The 16,468-nt window shown below is 34.7% G+C and overlaps 2 protein-coding genes across 2 annotated transcripts; one reads left to right on the top strand and one right to left on the bottom strand.

Moving 5' to 3' along the window:
- The first annotated feature begins 5,617 nt into the window (after nt 1–5,617).
- On the top strand, nt 5,618–10,479 carry LOC116109457 (UPF0301 protein Cpar_0662). Its single transcript, XM_031395668.1, has 3 exons — nt 5,618–5,919; nt 8,498–8,640; nt 9,578–10,479. The coding sequence occupies exons 1-3, from the start codon at nt 5,712–5,714 to the stop codon at nt 10,250–10,252; spliced, it is 1,026 nt and encodes a 341-aa protein (XP_031251528.1). The 5' UTR covers nt 5,618–5,711; the 3' UTR covers nt 10,253–10,479.
- A 1,151-nt stretch (nt 10,480–11,630) lies between these two features.
- LOC116109429 (probable serine/threonine-protein kinase At1g54610) lies at nt 11,631–16,326 on the bottom strand. The gene is made up of 7 exons (XM_031395642.1): nt 15,655–16,326; nt 14,636–14,920; nt 14,110–14,427; nt 13,425–13,652; nt 12,645–12,745; nt 12,041–12,389; nt 11,631–11,828 (listed from the first exon to the last, which is right to left on the bottom strand). The coding sequence occupies exons 1-7, from the start codon at nt 16,324–16,326 to the stop codon at nt 11,631–11,633; spliced, it is 2,151 nt and encodes a 716-aa protein (XP_031251502.1).
- Nucleotides 16,327–16,468: the final 142 nt, after the last annotated feature.

Here is a 16,468-nt window from a genome sequence, read left to right as displayed (position 1 = left end):
ACTTGCGTATACCATCGCAATTCGGTTGATTTTTCTAGCCAAATTCTAGCTGGTTCTGGAGTCCAAAATTCAATTCGACACCACCTCCTGAACCATCGGCCTCCACTCTACAAAATCCCTTTAACCCTGACACTTGGTAGCCCCTCGTTCGCTAGCTGTGACTCGCATATACTGTCGTGATTTTCACCCAGATTCTGGATATCATTGACACCAAGGGGTGGGCGGCAGTCAGGCGAGGGTGGGGGCTCAGTGGGAAGGGGCACCGGAAAATGGCTAGAAGTGGTCAACGATCAGGTTAGGGATTTTAAAATAGTGAAAAATGGTAACCTGGCCCAGAGAAGGCCCCAGGTTATGGTCGAACAGGTTAAACCGGGTAAGTCGAGCCAGGTTTCAGAATAGTGGTAGTAACAACATGTTAAATATATTTATATTAATATTAACAATACTGATCAATGATATTATTATTAAAAACCCTCATATTGAATCTATTGGTCGTATTTTGTAATTACTAATGTCATATCATTTATTTATTTTTAGGTAATTGAGGTATTCAAGCCTAAATTGGAGTTTGCCTAATCCTCAAAGTCATAAAACACTCTATAAACCCAATGGACCAAGGAAATTGCACAAATGTGGTAGGTACCTCTCATGTGACTTGAATACAAGACCTCCTGGGTATAGCTAATCCCAATGACTAAAAAGTTTGTTATCCGACCACAAGAGGAAAGGTATATCATATCATTTATTAGTAATATAATTATTTGTAATACAAACTAATTAACAAATTCTACATATATCATATATAATTAATTTTATGATGCCTTTAAGAAGTTGTAATACACAATATTTTCAGAAATTATTTAGTTAAAATATTTATTATGGTATATTTCAATAATAAAATAGACATAATATTGATTTTATAAATTAGTTATTATATAATGTCAATAATAGTACAAATTATTTTTCACAAGAAGCCTATGAGTGAGAGCTGATAAATATTAGTTTGAAATTTATGAAAATTGGTGTAAAAAAGATGTGAGTGCATTTAGAAAATAGACTTGAAATTTTGAATCAAATGAAACCTAAAACCAATTATATTAAACTTGAAACCAATGAAGTATGGTACTAAAAACATTGGGCTTGAGTTGAGACCTTCAACATATATAACTTGTAACATAAAAAACATAAAACATAATATTTGAAAGCTATAACCAACCCAACGCGGCCGGGTGTAGGGGTGTTAATAACCAGTTAACCGAACCAGTTTCCCCTATTTTTGAACTGAATCGGATTTCTAATTTGGGAAAATTCTTGAACCGAAACAGAACTGGGTTTGGGGGAAACAGGTTTTTCGGTTAACCGAAAAACCAATTAATTAATTAGTAAAAACCAGTTAACCGGTTTTGAACCAGTTTTGCCAATATTGAATCATGTGCTTGGTTTTGCTTTGCATTAATCTTAATTCTTTTATAATTACCATCACCTCTTGATACTTGAAATTAATTTCCATGTGGAAAAACCTACTCTATATCAAAAGATCGAAGCAATAGAAATGAATGGCCGAGTGTTCTTTCAAGAAGGAAGGTGCTGATACATAAATTCATTTTTGTTCATAAAGGACAAAAAAAGAAAGAAATGAATAATTAATTAGCTTCGAGATATATAAGTTGTTAGTGGCAACCCTATATATATTTTTCTCACAAAGCAGCTCCACAAAAAGAAGAAAAAAGAGCAAAACCTAAGGTCTCTTCTAGAGACTAAAACAAAGAAGTTTTGCAAGAATTTAATTTTATTTTGAAAGAAAGAAAATACTATTCGATCATACTGACTGCACTCTTATTTATAAAATTCTGTGACACCTTGAAGCCCTTGAAAAGAACAAACGACTTGAAAGTTGGAAAATCCAGCATTTTTACGCAAGGCCTCAAATTCTTTTGTTGTCCTTTCCTTTCTTTACCAGATGAAGTAACCGTGAACAAAACATTATCAACTATAGAAAAAAAAAACATAGCGGACCTGCTTGACTGAGACCTTTTCGATCTCACTGAGTCCTGCTGTGGCTAAAGTTCTTCAGGCGTTGGATTATAGTTTTCAATTTCTCTGATACGCTACAGGACGGGTAAGAGAAAACGGAGAGACAAAAATATATAGCCTTCATGGGAAGAGATGCTAGGAATTGAGGACGAAGCTAAAGAAGGAAAAAAAAAAAAAAAAAAAAAAAAAGAGAAGAAATGTGTGCGGCTAGAGATGACAATTGTACCCGGATTGTTGGGTACCCGACCCGGCCCGTGTTTGTGGGGATGGGCATGGGCTTGGGTTTAGGGCCAACCCTCGGGTACAGGTCGAGCCCGGGACAGCCATTACCAGGCCCGGCTCGAGTTTTTATCATTTAAAAAAATTAAAATTAAAATTCTATTTTATTTGATTATGATTTTGAAATGAATTTATTATACCACTCAAATTTTAGTCAAACTTGAGATCCTTTGTCCACCATATTAATCTATATACACAAAAAATATGGTGATTAAAGTAAGATATACTATTAATAAAGTTAATATGAATAACAAAGAAAAATATATTAAAAATTGCTCATAAGAAAATAAATTATAGAAATTAACATGAGCCGAGATTGGGAGTTACAAAAAGCTCGTCAGGCCGGGCTTGGGCATTACCTGACATCCCCACAACAAGCTAGAGCCAAGCAAGGGTCATGGGGTTGGGCCTGGGCCTAGGCCAAGGAGCACCCGGTCCCAGCCCGGCCCATTGCCATATCTATGTGCGGCGTAAAGGGTGAAGAGTAGTGAAGATTGAAAAAAAGAGAAATAGATTAGAGGATTTAGGGTTGAGAATCGATTTATAAAACCGGTTTCGGTTAACCCATTTTAAAAATTTTGTAAACCGGTAACCGAACCGGAAATATAGTTTATGCATTTCCTTGAAACGAAACCAAACTGGTCTCCTCGGATAATTGAAAAACCAATTCAGTTTCCAATTTAGTTCAGTTTTTGGATTTTTCTAAACACCCCTAATCGGGTGGTCAAATAGAGACTATTGGATGTATTACTCAAGAGTGCTGAGTTTGATTCTCTTTAGTTCCTAGTAGGAATGACCAGACCATTAGAGATTTACCTGGTCATTAACTTCAAGACTCTGGAGGATTAGTTAAGGTGCAAGTTGCTATAACATAAAATTTACAACTATTAGCGTTAAATTAACTTAAAATTGAGAGGAGTTGAAACTAAGAACATTAGATTTGTAACAAAACACTTTTTACTTGAAACCAGTAAGGTGGACTTAAATCTACAAGTCATAATTGAATCGTGCAACAACTACATGAAATCTATAATGTAAAACTTGAAACTTCTAACATTTAACTAGAAACCAACCTGGAAGGTGGACTTAAATCTATAAATCATAATTGAAACGTACAACAACTACACGAAATCTATAATGTAAAACTTGAAAGTTGAAACTACTAACATTTAACTAGAAACCTGAGGGACTTGATAGCAAGAACATAAACATTACAATTGGAACCTTTAACGTGGACTTAAAACCTATAATAACATCTGTAACATAAAACTTGAAACTATTAACATTTGACTTTAAGCCTAGAGGACTTGATATCAGGAACATTTAGTTTAAAACTTACAACATTCCAATTGAAACCCTTAACATAAATTTGATACCTATGAATAATTACTTTCAACTTTAAACAATATACATGAAACTTATAATTTATAACTTGAAACTAAAGGATTTGACACTAAAAACATTATATTTGATACATGTAATGACGTACTTCATGACAACAGGAAAATATACGGCTCAGTGTCTGAGCCAAGTATCCTTATGTGAAATTGTATTTTGCTTAAGGTAGCAAATTCTAATCAAATTACTTGAATTAAACATACACAATATTACCCTAAAAACGTAGGGATAAACAAATCTAAAATTAAAATTAAAAATACCATGACCAATTTTTTTGTATATAATTTAAGGATTACTTAATATGTAATGACGATTATCTTGTGACAAAGTAGTTTTCAACTAATATTATAATCCTTTTAATGAAATTTCATTAAGATTATTCAAACCTAAGATCTTGATAATAAAGAAAGTTGTTTGTATCTTAGTCAAATTTTTTTTTTAAAAAATAAAGAAATTTCATAAGATTATTGAAACCATCATACGTACAAAGATCTTGACATTTAATGAAGTTGTTTGTATTTTAGTTAAAAAAAAATATATATTTGAAAATAAAAAATAGCCAACAATAAACTAAAGTGGGTCCAACCCAATCCCTTATGATCTGATTGACACGTGGCGTCTTCCAGAATTTTGTTTAAGTGCCCAACAACGCTCCCATAAAAAGTCAAGCGACTCAGTCCACCCACGCGCACGTTCAGTTTTACCCTACCGCGCACAATTGTTACAAACAGACTACACAATGCTAACGTGCGCTGCCTACGTAGCCACAGGCCAATAATAATTCGGTTAAAACAAAAGCATATTCTCTCCCAATGGCAAAGCCATTACTTTCATGTTTTTTTTATTTGTTCATAATTACGGCAAATTTTCTCTAGACCCATTAGCTTTATTTTGAATTTTTGTGATTTTATCATTTTATGAGTTTGAGAGTTTCATTCATTATCATTAATTTTCTTAAATTAATTGTCAAAATAAGTTAATAAGTAGAATTATGGATGAGATTTATGCATAAAAGGGGACATTAATAGTTATACTCATGTTTTAATTAAAATGATGTATATCTTATCTGATGTTGAAAATATAAATGATTCACCGATGTGGTAATTAATATAGTAATTTATCATATACTTTCAAATTGTTATGATAAGAGAAATTTATGATGCAATTTCAGGGGTTTTACAATAGTATGCGAAATTGTAAACTCAGAACCTAAAATTTGTAAACTAAGAACATAAAACTTATAATATGTACTTTTACATATATGTATTATAGCCAAAGCCCAACTTCACACCTATAATATTACTCTTTGTTAAATTTTTAAAATATATTTTATTCTATATATCTTTATAATTGTTGAGAGTTGTGAAATTTACGTTTAAAAGTTAAAGTTGAGAGTACTTTTATGGGTGAATAGTGTTTCAAGAATTTAAACTTATAAGGGGTAAATGATATCATTTAATAGGTTAGTATTTTGAGTAATTGACAAGTGCTTGTACCTTGTTTTATACTAATTACGTGAACTTCTCATTTCTATGGATACTCTTTTTATTGACTCGATCGATGAATGTTTCTAGGCAACGTCACTAGTTAATTAATCTCAGTAATATTGTAACAAGCACAACCCATGCGTTTTACATGATTAGATAGAAAGATTTTTTGAGTAGGCAACAAAGTTGATTAGTTTGATTTGGGTAGTATGACAAACATACAACCCATACTCGAACCTAAAACTAACAATGAATGTTACAAGCAAGCTACTAGTTTTTTTTCTTTTTTTCAAAAAAAAAAAAAAAAAAAAAGGGGTATCAATGATATTAATCTAAACATCGGGGTCCAGATGATATTTCCATTTGTTTAATATATCCGCTTTATCACCCTCTCTCTCATTTTCATCGTTTCTAACGGATTCGTTTCTCATATTTTCCAAGAAAATTAAAAAACAAAAATAGACTCCAACACAGTGGAAAAAAAAAAAAAAGGATATTTTTTCTTGGTGGAAAATGGATCTGTGGACTGTTCATGTGAAGAACACCAGCTTAAGCCCTGTTTGGAGGATGAGAAACTTGAAGCCCAGCTCGGGAAATTTCGGAAAAGTTGGTGTTTTTGAGATCAGGCTTTTGAAAAGCAGAGTCGTTTCTTCTTCTAATATTTACCATCATTCTTTGCTTGTCACAGCTATGTCTAAGAAGAATCACGACAACCCATCTGGTAATTTTGATTTTAAATTCTGAGTTAGTTTCCAATTTTGACTTGAATGCCAAATTTTAGGTTAATTTTGTGTTTGTATGGTTTTGATGATGTGATTTTGATAGTGATTGATTTTGTAAATTTTGAGTCTTGGGGGTTATTTGGTTTGTGAGAGATTGGGGGAATAGAATATAGTAGAGCAAAGTATCTAAAAGGAGGTCACTTTTTGATCCTGATACAGTATCATACTTGCAGAGTTGACATGATTGAATAAAATGATCGAATTATTGTAAAGTGTTTATTTTGACTGCGGAGTTAATATTGTTTGAATAATGGTGAAGTAGTTTTCTCTATAGCAGTTTATCTTTGTTGAATTGGCAAAACGTATCCGTATTCATGCTATCGAGTATGGTAGATTTTTCCTTTAGTAACAGATTGTAGCACTTGGAGGACTTGAACTTAATGGGTGTTTATAGTTGCCATAATTGTAGATGCTTTTTGTGAAATTCTTAAAATTAGCACCTGGGATGTTGTCAGACAGTGAAATTATTTAAATGTTTATTGATTTACTGTATTAGTGATTTAACTTGTTACGATTTTTGTTGTTTTAGATTTTCCATATGTGAATGTTGTGCATTTGGTATTTATTGTTATTCCTAGTTGAAAAGTAGTTGCTTTCGAAGCAATGCATGTCTGACATGATGCTATGCTTTACATGAAAGCTCCTTAAAAATATAGCCATTAGCAATAATGAGAGATTGCAACCTTTAGTTGATGAGTGCTGCTATAGATGGGCCGAATATGGATAGGAATTTTTGGTTGTTTATATGAGAGATTGTGTGACATCTGTATGTACAAAGTCAAAATGCGATCTTGTTTTAAAAGGAATTTTGTGCAGTCTATTGCAAAATCATCTTCAACTCCGTTGGTCATATTGTTTTAATTTTCGCCTAAACTCCGTCTTCAACTCCTTTTTGAAGTAGAATTTTAATCGCAGAGCAGTTTTCCTTTATTTGTCAAAAGAATCCGTCAAAAACTGAAAGCTTGAAAAGCAGAAGGTGATGGAAATGGTATGGTGTACAGAAACCTTGTTTCTTCTGTTAATGCAGCACAGCACTCTTAAACTTGTTGGGAAGACAGTGACCTTATTGTTTAAGGTAGGAAGTCTTTTTGTTGGAACATGCAAGGCTTTTGTATTAGGAGTGAATAGTAGCTAATAAATCATTCAATCTTCGAATTGCTCTTTTAGAAATTAATTCTGAGTCTGTGTGTAGGAGAGAAGAGTCTCAATAAGTAACTTTTCCATTTAGTTTGGTTGAAGTCTCTGGAAGCATTTAATCCTGTAATTGATTTTCCAAAAAAATTTGTTTCAATCTCACACTGCTTGCTTTGGATGTAAGCATATTTAAACACAGCATTGATCACGATAAATGCCTCAAGGAGTAATTCCATAAGAGTTGTATGGACATTTCATGAGATCAGGTATATACTCAAGTGACTATATTGCACCCTATTAATTCTCTAAATTAGCCCCCAATGTAAGACAAAATTAACATTAATTTCAAAATTACCCTTACTAATGGATATAATATATATATATTTTTAGTCACATCTTAAGTCCATCATATGAAATGCTGAACCAATTGTAATTTTTGCAACAGAACCACTCAATCCATGAATGTATGAGTCACAAGACTGAAAGTCCTTTATTCTCTCCTACCTGCATCAAATGTGGTGCTTTATCAGTATCTAATCCGAGCATTTTATCAGTATGCAATTCAAGTGTTTTTAAAGCTCCAGACCAATCTCAGGAACCGATGGGTTGTAACAGGAAAAAAAAAAAAAAGTATATATATTCGAAATGGTTAATATCTAGCATAGTTTGTTCTGAAAATATGGTGGTTATTGCTATAGAATCAGGAGTAAGGAACTGTTTATGTCAACTATACACATAACATAATGCTTTAATTTGGATTCTGGGCTTTGAAAACATTATAAGTTTGCATAATGTTGTTGATCTGTGAGAATGTTGTTGCCGTATTATACAAAAAATTTATAAATGGGGCCTGGAAGCAGAATCAGTCAGGGTTATTTAGCATCACTCTATTAACTCGTTCCAATCAATTGCTTTGACTTATTTGAGGTTTCTATTGTTACAAAAAGAATAATAGTGAGAATTAAAGGAAAGATACTGTGTATGGGATTTAGAAATTTAGTATTATATATTTAAGATTTATGGTTTGCTGCAGTCTTGCATGACGAAAGAAAAGATAAAGTGAATAAAATAAGCTGCCATTGATAATATCTGGTTAAGCCTTCAGTATATTTGTATGAGCACTGCTAGAGACTTTTGTAGATTACCTAGTTACTGAACTTGCATGTGTAAAAATGGTCATTGGATCCTGAACACTGTTTAGAAGACTACAGAAGTTATATACTCTGGCTATGCATGAGAATTAATACCAACTGTAATAGTTTACATGGTGTTAACTCCTAAATGTTTCTAGTTCTGATTTTGCCTGTCGTTGGTTCATTAGTGATAATCAGCTATTTTAAGTAACTTTAACATAATAAACTATATTCATGATAATGAATTCAGGAAATGGTGATCGGGAAGGAGATAATTTGAAACGTAATAATTCTTCGGACAACAACAAATCCAATGACACTGCATCCCAGAAGTCCCAGCGCATAAACTTGGACTGGAGAGAGTTCAGAGCAAATCTATTTGCTCGGGAGCAGGTGAGTTTTTGTTCTTTAATTGTTTGTCTTGCTGTTAATCTATTCAATAAGTCAACAGGTCTGACATCCTAGATAATGCTAATTATATATTCAACTTATTACACTTTTTGTAATTTTTTTTATACACAAGTGTCGCTTGACCTTCTTTCATATTCACTGACATTTATATTGTAGATTACTATCAGACACTACAACCTTGGTAGACAGAGAGGCCTGGAGGGAAGTTAAAACCTCAAGACTTATTGGTTAAGACGAACTTATAGGTTAAGACCAAAGGGTTTAACTACTTAAATCATAGGGTTAGTTCAGTACGCTCTTTGTGTTAGTAACTTTTAGTTGTTACAACCTTTGGATTTTGTTTTCTATGGTATTACAGCCTATCTGATCTTTGTTGGTAAAAAACTGTACTTGCATGAAGGAATATAGATTAATTTGGAGATTTAATGAAGAAAAAATTCATATTCTTTAGTCCTTTTGGGGAACATAAATAAAAGTGCGCAAGAATGGGGCCTCATTTCTGAAAACTGTAGTGGTTTCACATTATCTCCCTAACTGTTTCTGAGATCCAAACTAATATCCATGAGCTGACACTTGTTGGATGCCTTACCATGCTTGCCTGTCAGCTAAGATTTCTGTTTTTGGTTCAGTTTGACAGCTTGCTACTGACTTAGTTTCCTACTTGGTTATCTATGCGTTTGATATTGGCGATTTCAACATACTGGAGTGACCCATTCCAGTTTGCTTAGGTTCAAGGTGGTTTTAAGATTTTGATGGGATTCTCTCTTTCTATTCCTTTATAGGATGATATGGTAAATCTTTTTCATGCCTTGAACAGGCAGAGAAGACAGAGAAGACTTCTCAAATATTATGATGAGAAATGTGGTAACAATGAATTATGCTACTTAATTTAAAACTTACACTTCTATTACTTGAACAGGTAGAGAAGACAGAGTCTGATACTCAAAATCAAGGTGGGACAACCCATGAGTCCAAACCTCTTGGCCTAAAATGGGCCCACCCTATTCCAGTTCCTGAGACAGGCTGTGTCCTTGTTGCCACAGAAAAGCTTGACGGGATTCGTACATTCGAGAGAACTGTTGTTCTCCTTCTCAGGTCTGGAACAAGGCATCCACAAGAGGGTCCATTTGGAATAGTCATCAACCGCCCACTTCACAAAAGGATCAAGCACATGAAACCTACAAATAATGAACTAGCTACCACTTTTGCTGATTGTTCATTGCATTTTGGCGGACCTCTGGAAGCCAGCATGTTTCTGTTAAAAACAGGGCAATCGAAGCTTTCTGGTTTTGAAGAGGTAATCCCTGGCCTATGTTTTGGAGCTCGAAACAGTTTGGAGGAAGCTGCAGGCCTAGTGAAGAAAGGGGTGCTGAAGCCTCAGGATTTCAAATTCTTCGTTGGTTATGCTGGATGGCAGCTTGATCAATTGCGAGAGGAGATTGAATCAGATTACTGGTACGTTGCTGCATGTAGCTCCGATTTGATTTGCGGGGCCTCATCAGATTCATCATCGGAAAGTTTATGGGAGGAAATTTTGCAGCTAATGGGCGGTCAATACTCCGAATTGAGCCGGAAGCCTAAGCAAGATATGTAGGTACATTTTAGCTTATGGTTTCACCTAGAATTAAGTTTATATATCATTAAGATATAGAACCAAAGTATTTGTGAAGCTAAATGTACAGAAATTTCACTGGCTTTTTGTCAGTAGATCCCTTTTTCATGCTTTTCTCACATAAGAACTTGGCTAGTTAATAGCTCTTGTATGTAATAATACTTATTTATCTGATTATGCTAATTAAAATCTGTCACAGTTAGGCAGTTTATCTTGAATGTTTCCCGAAGTAAAATGAGGTAAGTTGAAAAATATAGTAAGAAGATCAAGTAAAATTGTATTCAAAATACTGAAGTGGGGTTACATAAGTTCTGGGGATAATGAAAATGTGGATAGGACTAGGAGTCAAATTTACTGAATTTAACAGAGCTGAGGTTGGAAAATTCTTAAAGAATATTAAGAAATAAAAATAAAACCCTGATCTGTGATTAATATAAACTAATTTCTTATAATCAAGTTCTTTTAACAGAAACAAAACAACAAAATTAGTTACAAAAAATAATATAATGGATATAATTATAAAGAAAATAATAATGATATAGATTTATAACAAGACAGCCTGGAATTTGATTAAAAATTAAGTGTCATAAAACACTATTCTTTAATCTTTTTCATTGCAGTTCCCTTTCATGTGTTGTATGATATCCATTATTATTATTATTATTTTTTTTTTGTGTTATCGGGGGTGTGCAAGCCAATTTATACGACTAGTTTTCCGACTCCGAACAAGGCTTTCAAAACATAGCAAGCCTAGCCTATTTTTATTAATGTCTCATATTGCTTTGTCTTTTTTAAGTGATCATGTTCTTTTAATCCGAGCTTTTATTTGGACATACACAGATGAATAGATATAGGAAAAAAGATCTTTAAAAATTCAAGAAACCGGAAACTATGACGGATTTCGATTCTCCGAAATAAGTATATAGCTTGAAAAACTTGGAGAAATTGGCTCAAATGCAAATATGAGCAAACCAAGTGTTAACCATCTCTTAAATACAATGAAGAGTTATGTTACAGCGAGTACATAAAATATTGGCTTCTACCCAACAACCCAATCCATCCTTCCCCTATACAAAGTAAGTTTTGCCGACCACATGGTGCAAGAAACTGAAAATTGAAGAAACATTATGAGCAAATGCTTATTGATTTATCATTTTCGGAACATTTTTTTTACTGCAAAAGAATCTCACAACTACCATTCAATATGGACCAATTCAATCATTGGTTAAACGTCCATGGCATATCGCTCTCCCTAGTATGATTTCCCCGGAGAGGTCAGCTGCTTTTCCCAGTGAAATTAGTCCAATTTCCAGGAGGGTACCATGTTCACAAGACAGCAGAGTTAAAAAGTTCTTGAGAATTACTTGGCATATCTTCCGCAATTGTATGTCTGACCGCGAACCTCATTGTTTTTGTTGGTTCCAGACTTCTCAAGACGAGCTTTACGAACAGCCTGTTGGATTTGTCTCTCGTGCTCTCTTAGTAAGTCATCCATGTTTCCTCCAGGAGGCATCAACGGTCCAGAGTAATGAATTCTGTTTTTCTTTGGCACATACCCCTGGAACAACAGAAATGCATTTCATATTTAGAGAATAACCAGGAATTGGACAATAAACACATAGCTTAAAGAAAATGTACCGATGTAGGCAAGAAGTAGTTAGTGCAAAGGGTACATTCATTAGGTTTCATGCTCACATTAAAATTCATATATAATTTTCAAGTATAATAAAGCAGGCGAAGAGGGCGGAAGAAGTTAGATAAGTTGATTACCGTTCCAGGTTCTTTGGTGAAAATTCTATCATTACTTCTAAGCGAAGCATCTTCCTGAGGATGTTGAGATCTCTGTGCCCTCAATTCTGTACCTATTCTGTTAGAAGCGTTCTTATTCCAAATGGCGCTAGGGTGAACGACTGAGCTAGTCTTATAGTAGCCCTTCTGCATATGTCCCCTGGGTGGGTCAATTGGAAAGCCAGCCCCAGCATCATCCTGTGAATTGTACTTGTGGCTGATGCTTGTGGTTTTTGACTGTCCTTGAGCAATGAATTCTGGTGTACGCAAATCTCTTGACATCTGTCTAACGGATTCAGGTCCACGTCTTTTTACAGCATCTGCCCTTTGCCTAAAATCAAAGCAGAGAAAGCGTATTTAACAATGTGCTTATTATGTTGGGATCTTTTGAAGATGAAAGCATATAATTTTCCCAGGCTCCAGAAATAAGTTGACGGCAATATCATGACATATGTTCCAACATAACACATAATCATATAACCTATAATAATCCAAAATACCATAGCCTATCACTTCACAAGATATAGTGTGTTCGTAATTTCCGAAGAGCCTAGAGAGATTTTTGAAATGTTATCTCAGATAATACCTTCTTTCTTCCTCGTCACGACGCCTTGCATCAAGTTCCTTGCTTGGTGGATATTTTGGCATATTTGATGGATCACAAGGGAGTGGTTCTGTCGTGAAGAACTGGAAAAAGAAAAACACACAAAACCATATTCAAATTTTAAGAACATTAATGTAATTCATAAAATGTTCAATTAGCAAAGAAGATAAAGAACAAAATCCAACAAATTAAACAGATACTTCAAACGTTCTTTTCACAATTGCATTTTTAGGATTCAAGGTATAAGGAGACAGATTTAAATACTGCAGGTGTTATACTTAAAAAAAAAAAAAAAAAAAAAAAAAAAAATCTCTTATAGTTTCAAATAACAAAAAGGGTTACAGCATGGCTTGCTACAGCACATGTGTAAGTTAAGCAAATTCTGCAATTCGTTGAGTGAAAATAACCAGGTCAATCCCTTAAATGATCTCTTGCACTGCAAAGAGAAGCCTAACAAATGATCATCAAAGCTATGAAGTTATCATCACACTGCTAGAAGTAAGCCTGTGACAAGAGACGGAGCAGTCAAATAAAGATTCCCAGCATCATAACTATCTAAAATTGGTATTGCCGTCACAATTAAGACCTTATTTTCCCACTATAACATTACACGCAAGTTTTTTTTATGCTAGTATAAACTATGATATGAATCGTATGACACAATTTGGTTAGAGATTGTGAGTCTAATTCAACACGATATTAATGTTAAAAATCACTTTTGAGCACTTGGTCCAGTATATCTATAAGTAAACTCTATAATACCTCACTCTTTAGTGCTGAAGCAGCTGATCTCCGATCTTCAGGTTCCATCGAAAGGAGTTTATCAACCAGAGACAATGCTGAACGAGGGAAATTTCTGAATGTTTCAGGAAGGCGGCGCATGTAAGGCTGTTGAGGTTTGAAACTAGTTGCATCAGCATGTTTTCTTTTCTGCCAGTACTCATCAGAGGGTGAACCACAGAGCTTAAAGATCTTATGCATTTGCTCCACCTATCAATGAATAAATCAAAATTGTTTAATCATCCCCATTGGAATATTTGTTTATGGATAAAACTTATTGATATTAATTTGCAAGTACATGTGATTATAACAATCAAATGCGCGTGCATACACACAAAATGCTGCATTTGTGTTCAAATAACCATAGATTTGTTATTAGTACTAATTGCTTGCCATTGTAGTTCATTTCATTCCCCAGCCAATACAGCAAAGCATCCATGACAAACAAATTTTGGTGGTTAAATGTTGAGGTAATATCTTAATATAATGATCGATATGATAGCAGAAAACAAAATAGAAAAGAACTGTAAAAGCAATATATGGAAATCAATCCAAAACAAATTTCAGCGAGAAAAGAAACAGATCTATATACGAAGCTTCATTCTAGAGTTATGCAGAATGTTCCTTGTATCTATGTCTAGCACGGGTAGAGATCTACTGACAATACCTCTGTTCGTCCAGGCATAATAGGTTTTCCCGCATACAATTCTGCAAGGATGCAACCAGCACTCCACAAATCTATAGCAGGTCCGTACTCTGTAGCACCAAGCAAAAGCTCAGGTGCCCGGTACCACAAAGTCACAACTCGACTCGTTAATGGTTGATTTTGATCAGGTTCTAATAATGTTGCCAGACCAAAGTCTCCAATCTTGAGAACTCCATCATTGTTTATCAAAAGATTTGAACCTTTTATGTCTCGGTGCAAAACACCACGACTATGGCAGTGATCAAGTCCACGAAGCAACTGTTGCATATAACACTTGATCTGGAACACAAATTAGCATATAGATTAATCCAAATTAACTCATTGAGAGAAAAGGAGAGGGAACTTTCAGAACTCCAGGATCATTTTACATTACTGCAATGCTGAGATTTATCAGATGAAAGACAAATCCTGCCTACTATAGTGTCCAGCATGCATTTACATAAAAATATTAAAGTTTAAACTTCGAAACAAACAGAAAAGAAACTACCTGAGATTCGGTGAACTTGATGCCTGGTGTTGTTGCAAGCCCGGCAAGGTCATGCTCCATGTACTCAAAAACTAGGTACAAGCTGCCTGACATTCTTGAAGTGACTAGACCCTCAAGCTTCATAACATTTGGATGATCAACTTTACGCAAAATGTAGATTTCTCTGGCCATAAAACGAACACTTTCTGGATCCATGTTGACAAACCGCACCTTCTTCAATGCAACAATTTTACCAGTTTCAAGATCACGGGCCTTGTATACACTGCTATAAGTTCCTTGTCCAATCTGCGCATGTATCATACAATTTGGAAATTAGAATACAGGGTTGCAGAACAATCCGAGCAAATTCAGAACCTGCTTATAACAAGAAAACGACCAGAAGCCAATGTGGACTCAACATATATAGATATAGTGTCCACAAATCACAACATTAACAAACTTCACTTCACTTCACTTCAATAGATTGCTTTTGAAAGGTTTTAGTTTCGTCATCATATCAATATATCACTACAATGGCAACAACAATATTAGCTGGTATTATTATTATGCTTGATCATAAACTGATTTTCGGTCTGAGTTTCTCTGTTAAATTAAAATGAAGAGATTTGATATCAACACAAAAGAAAATAAGTGTGTATTTTGCTCAACATATTCTATAGCTATTAAGAAAACCTTAGAAAGATAAATTCATATCATTTTTGTCTAAATTAACTCTAGACATCTTCTCTAACCAGACTTTCTGCTTTACTAATTCGATTATAAACAAAATTATCAAGTAGCCATTCTTCCTGATGCCCAAGTAAAGAAAAAGTATTCTGAAAAACTTCTATTACTAACAACAACTAGTAACAACATTCAACATTGCAGGTTTGTTATAAAATAAGAAATCATCCAAAAACATAGTAAAATATATATGGTGACAGAAGAATCAATAATTTCAAGAATACTAATCCAGTTATCCAACCTTAATGAAAAAAATTAAAGAATTGAACTAGTAATAAGCAATAACAAGAACTAACTTTTTCTATCTTCTCAAAGGAGTCTGCCCGCCGGGGCACCCACCCTTTTATAGCTTCACCTGCAACTGAAGCTAACCATGATGGCCATCCAGCGGCAACTTGCTCTCCTTCAGCACCAAGCGGCGAGCCAACCATCCTCGACATCTGTGACTGTGATTGTCCTTCAATGCCTGCAATGGCAACTCCAACATCCATTGTAGCACATCTTTGATGACGTGATCTCTTTGGCCCCTCCACAACCACAATCATTGTCTTCTTCTCAGCATCTTCCAATAAACCACTCGCAGAACTCGGATTAGCCTTAAACGACGGCCTCGCTGATGCATTCCCTCCACCACCACCACCAATCTTAAACGACAGCTGTCCTGATGCATTCCCTGCTCTTCCTCCTCCTCCTCCCCCACCACCACCACTCCTAAACGACGGCCGCCCTGATGCATTCCCTACACCACCAGGACCCGGAGCAGGACCGGATTTTCTTACTTGAGAATCCTCCCTCAATCTCCTCACTATAGAATCCTCTTTCACCGCACTTTTTCTCACTATAAACTCATCTTTCAATGAAGGGGCGGGTGCAGTCAATTGCACGGAAGCAATATTCAACTCTTTCTGTCTTTCATCCGCAGTTACATCATCATCTGGCGCCGACCCTTTTGAGCAAATGCAGCCCATAATCTTTACCTTCTTCCCAAATTGGTGTGCTGCAAAAACATACAAGCCACCCTTTGCAATAACTTTAACATTAAGCAAATGGGTGCCTGTGCATTTCAACAAACAATCCAAAATCTTCACCAATCCTTCAAATTTCAATATC

This window comes from Pistacia vera, unplaced genomic scaffold (genome assembly GCF_008641045.1).
Source record: "Pistacia vera cultivar Batoury unplaced genomic scaffold, PisVer_v2 Contig58, whole genome shotgun sequence".
NCBI lineage: Eukaryota > Viridiplantae > Streptophyta > Magnoliopsida > Sapindales > Anacardiaceae > Pistacia > Pistacia vera.
Note: the sequence above shows the minus strand (reverse complement) of the source record. Positions and strands in the feature narration are given on the sequence as shown.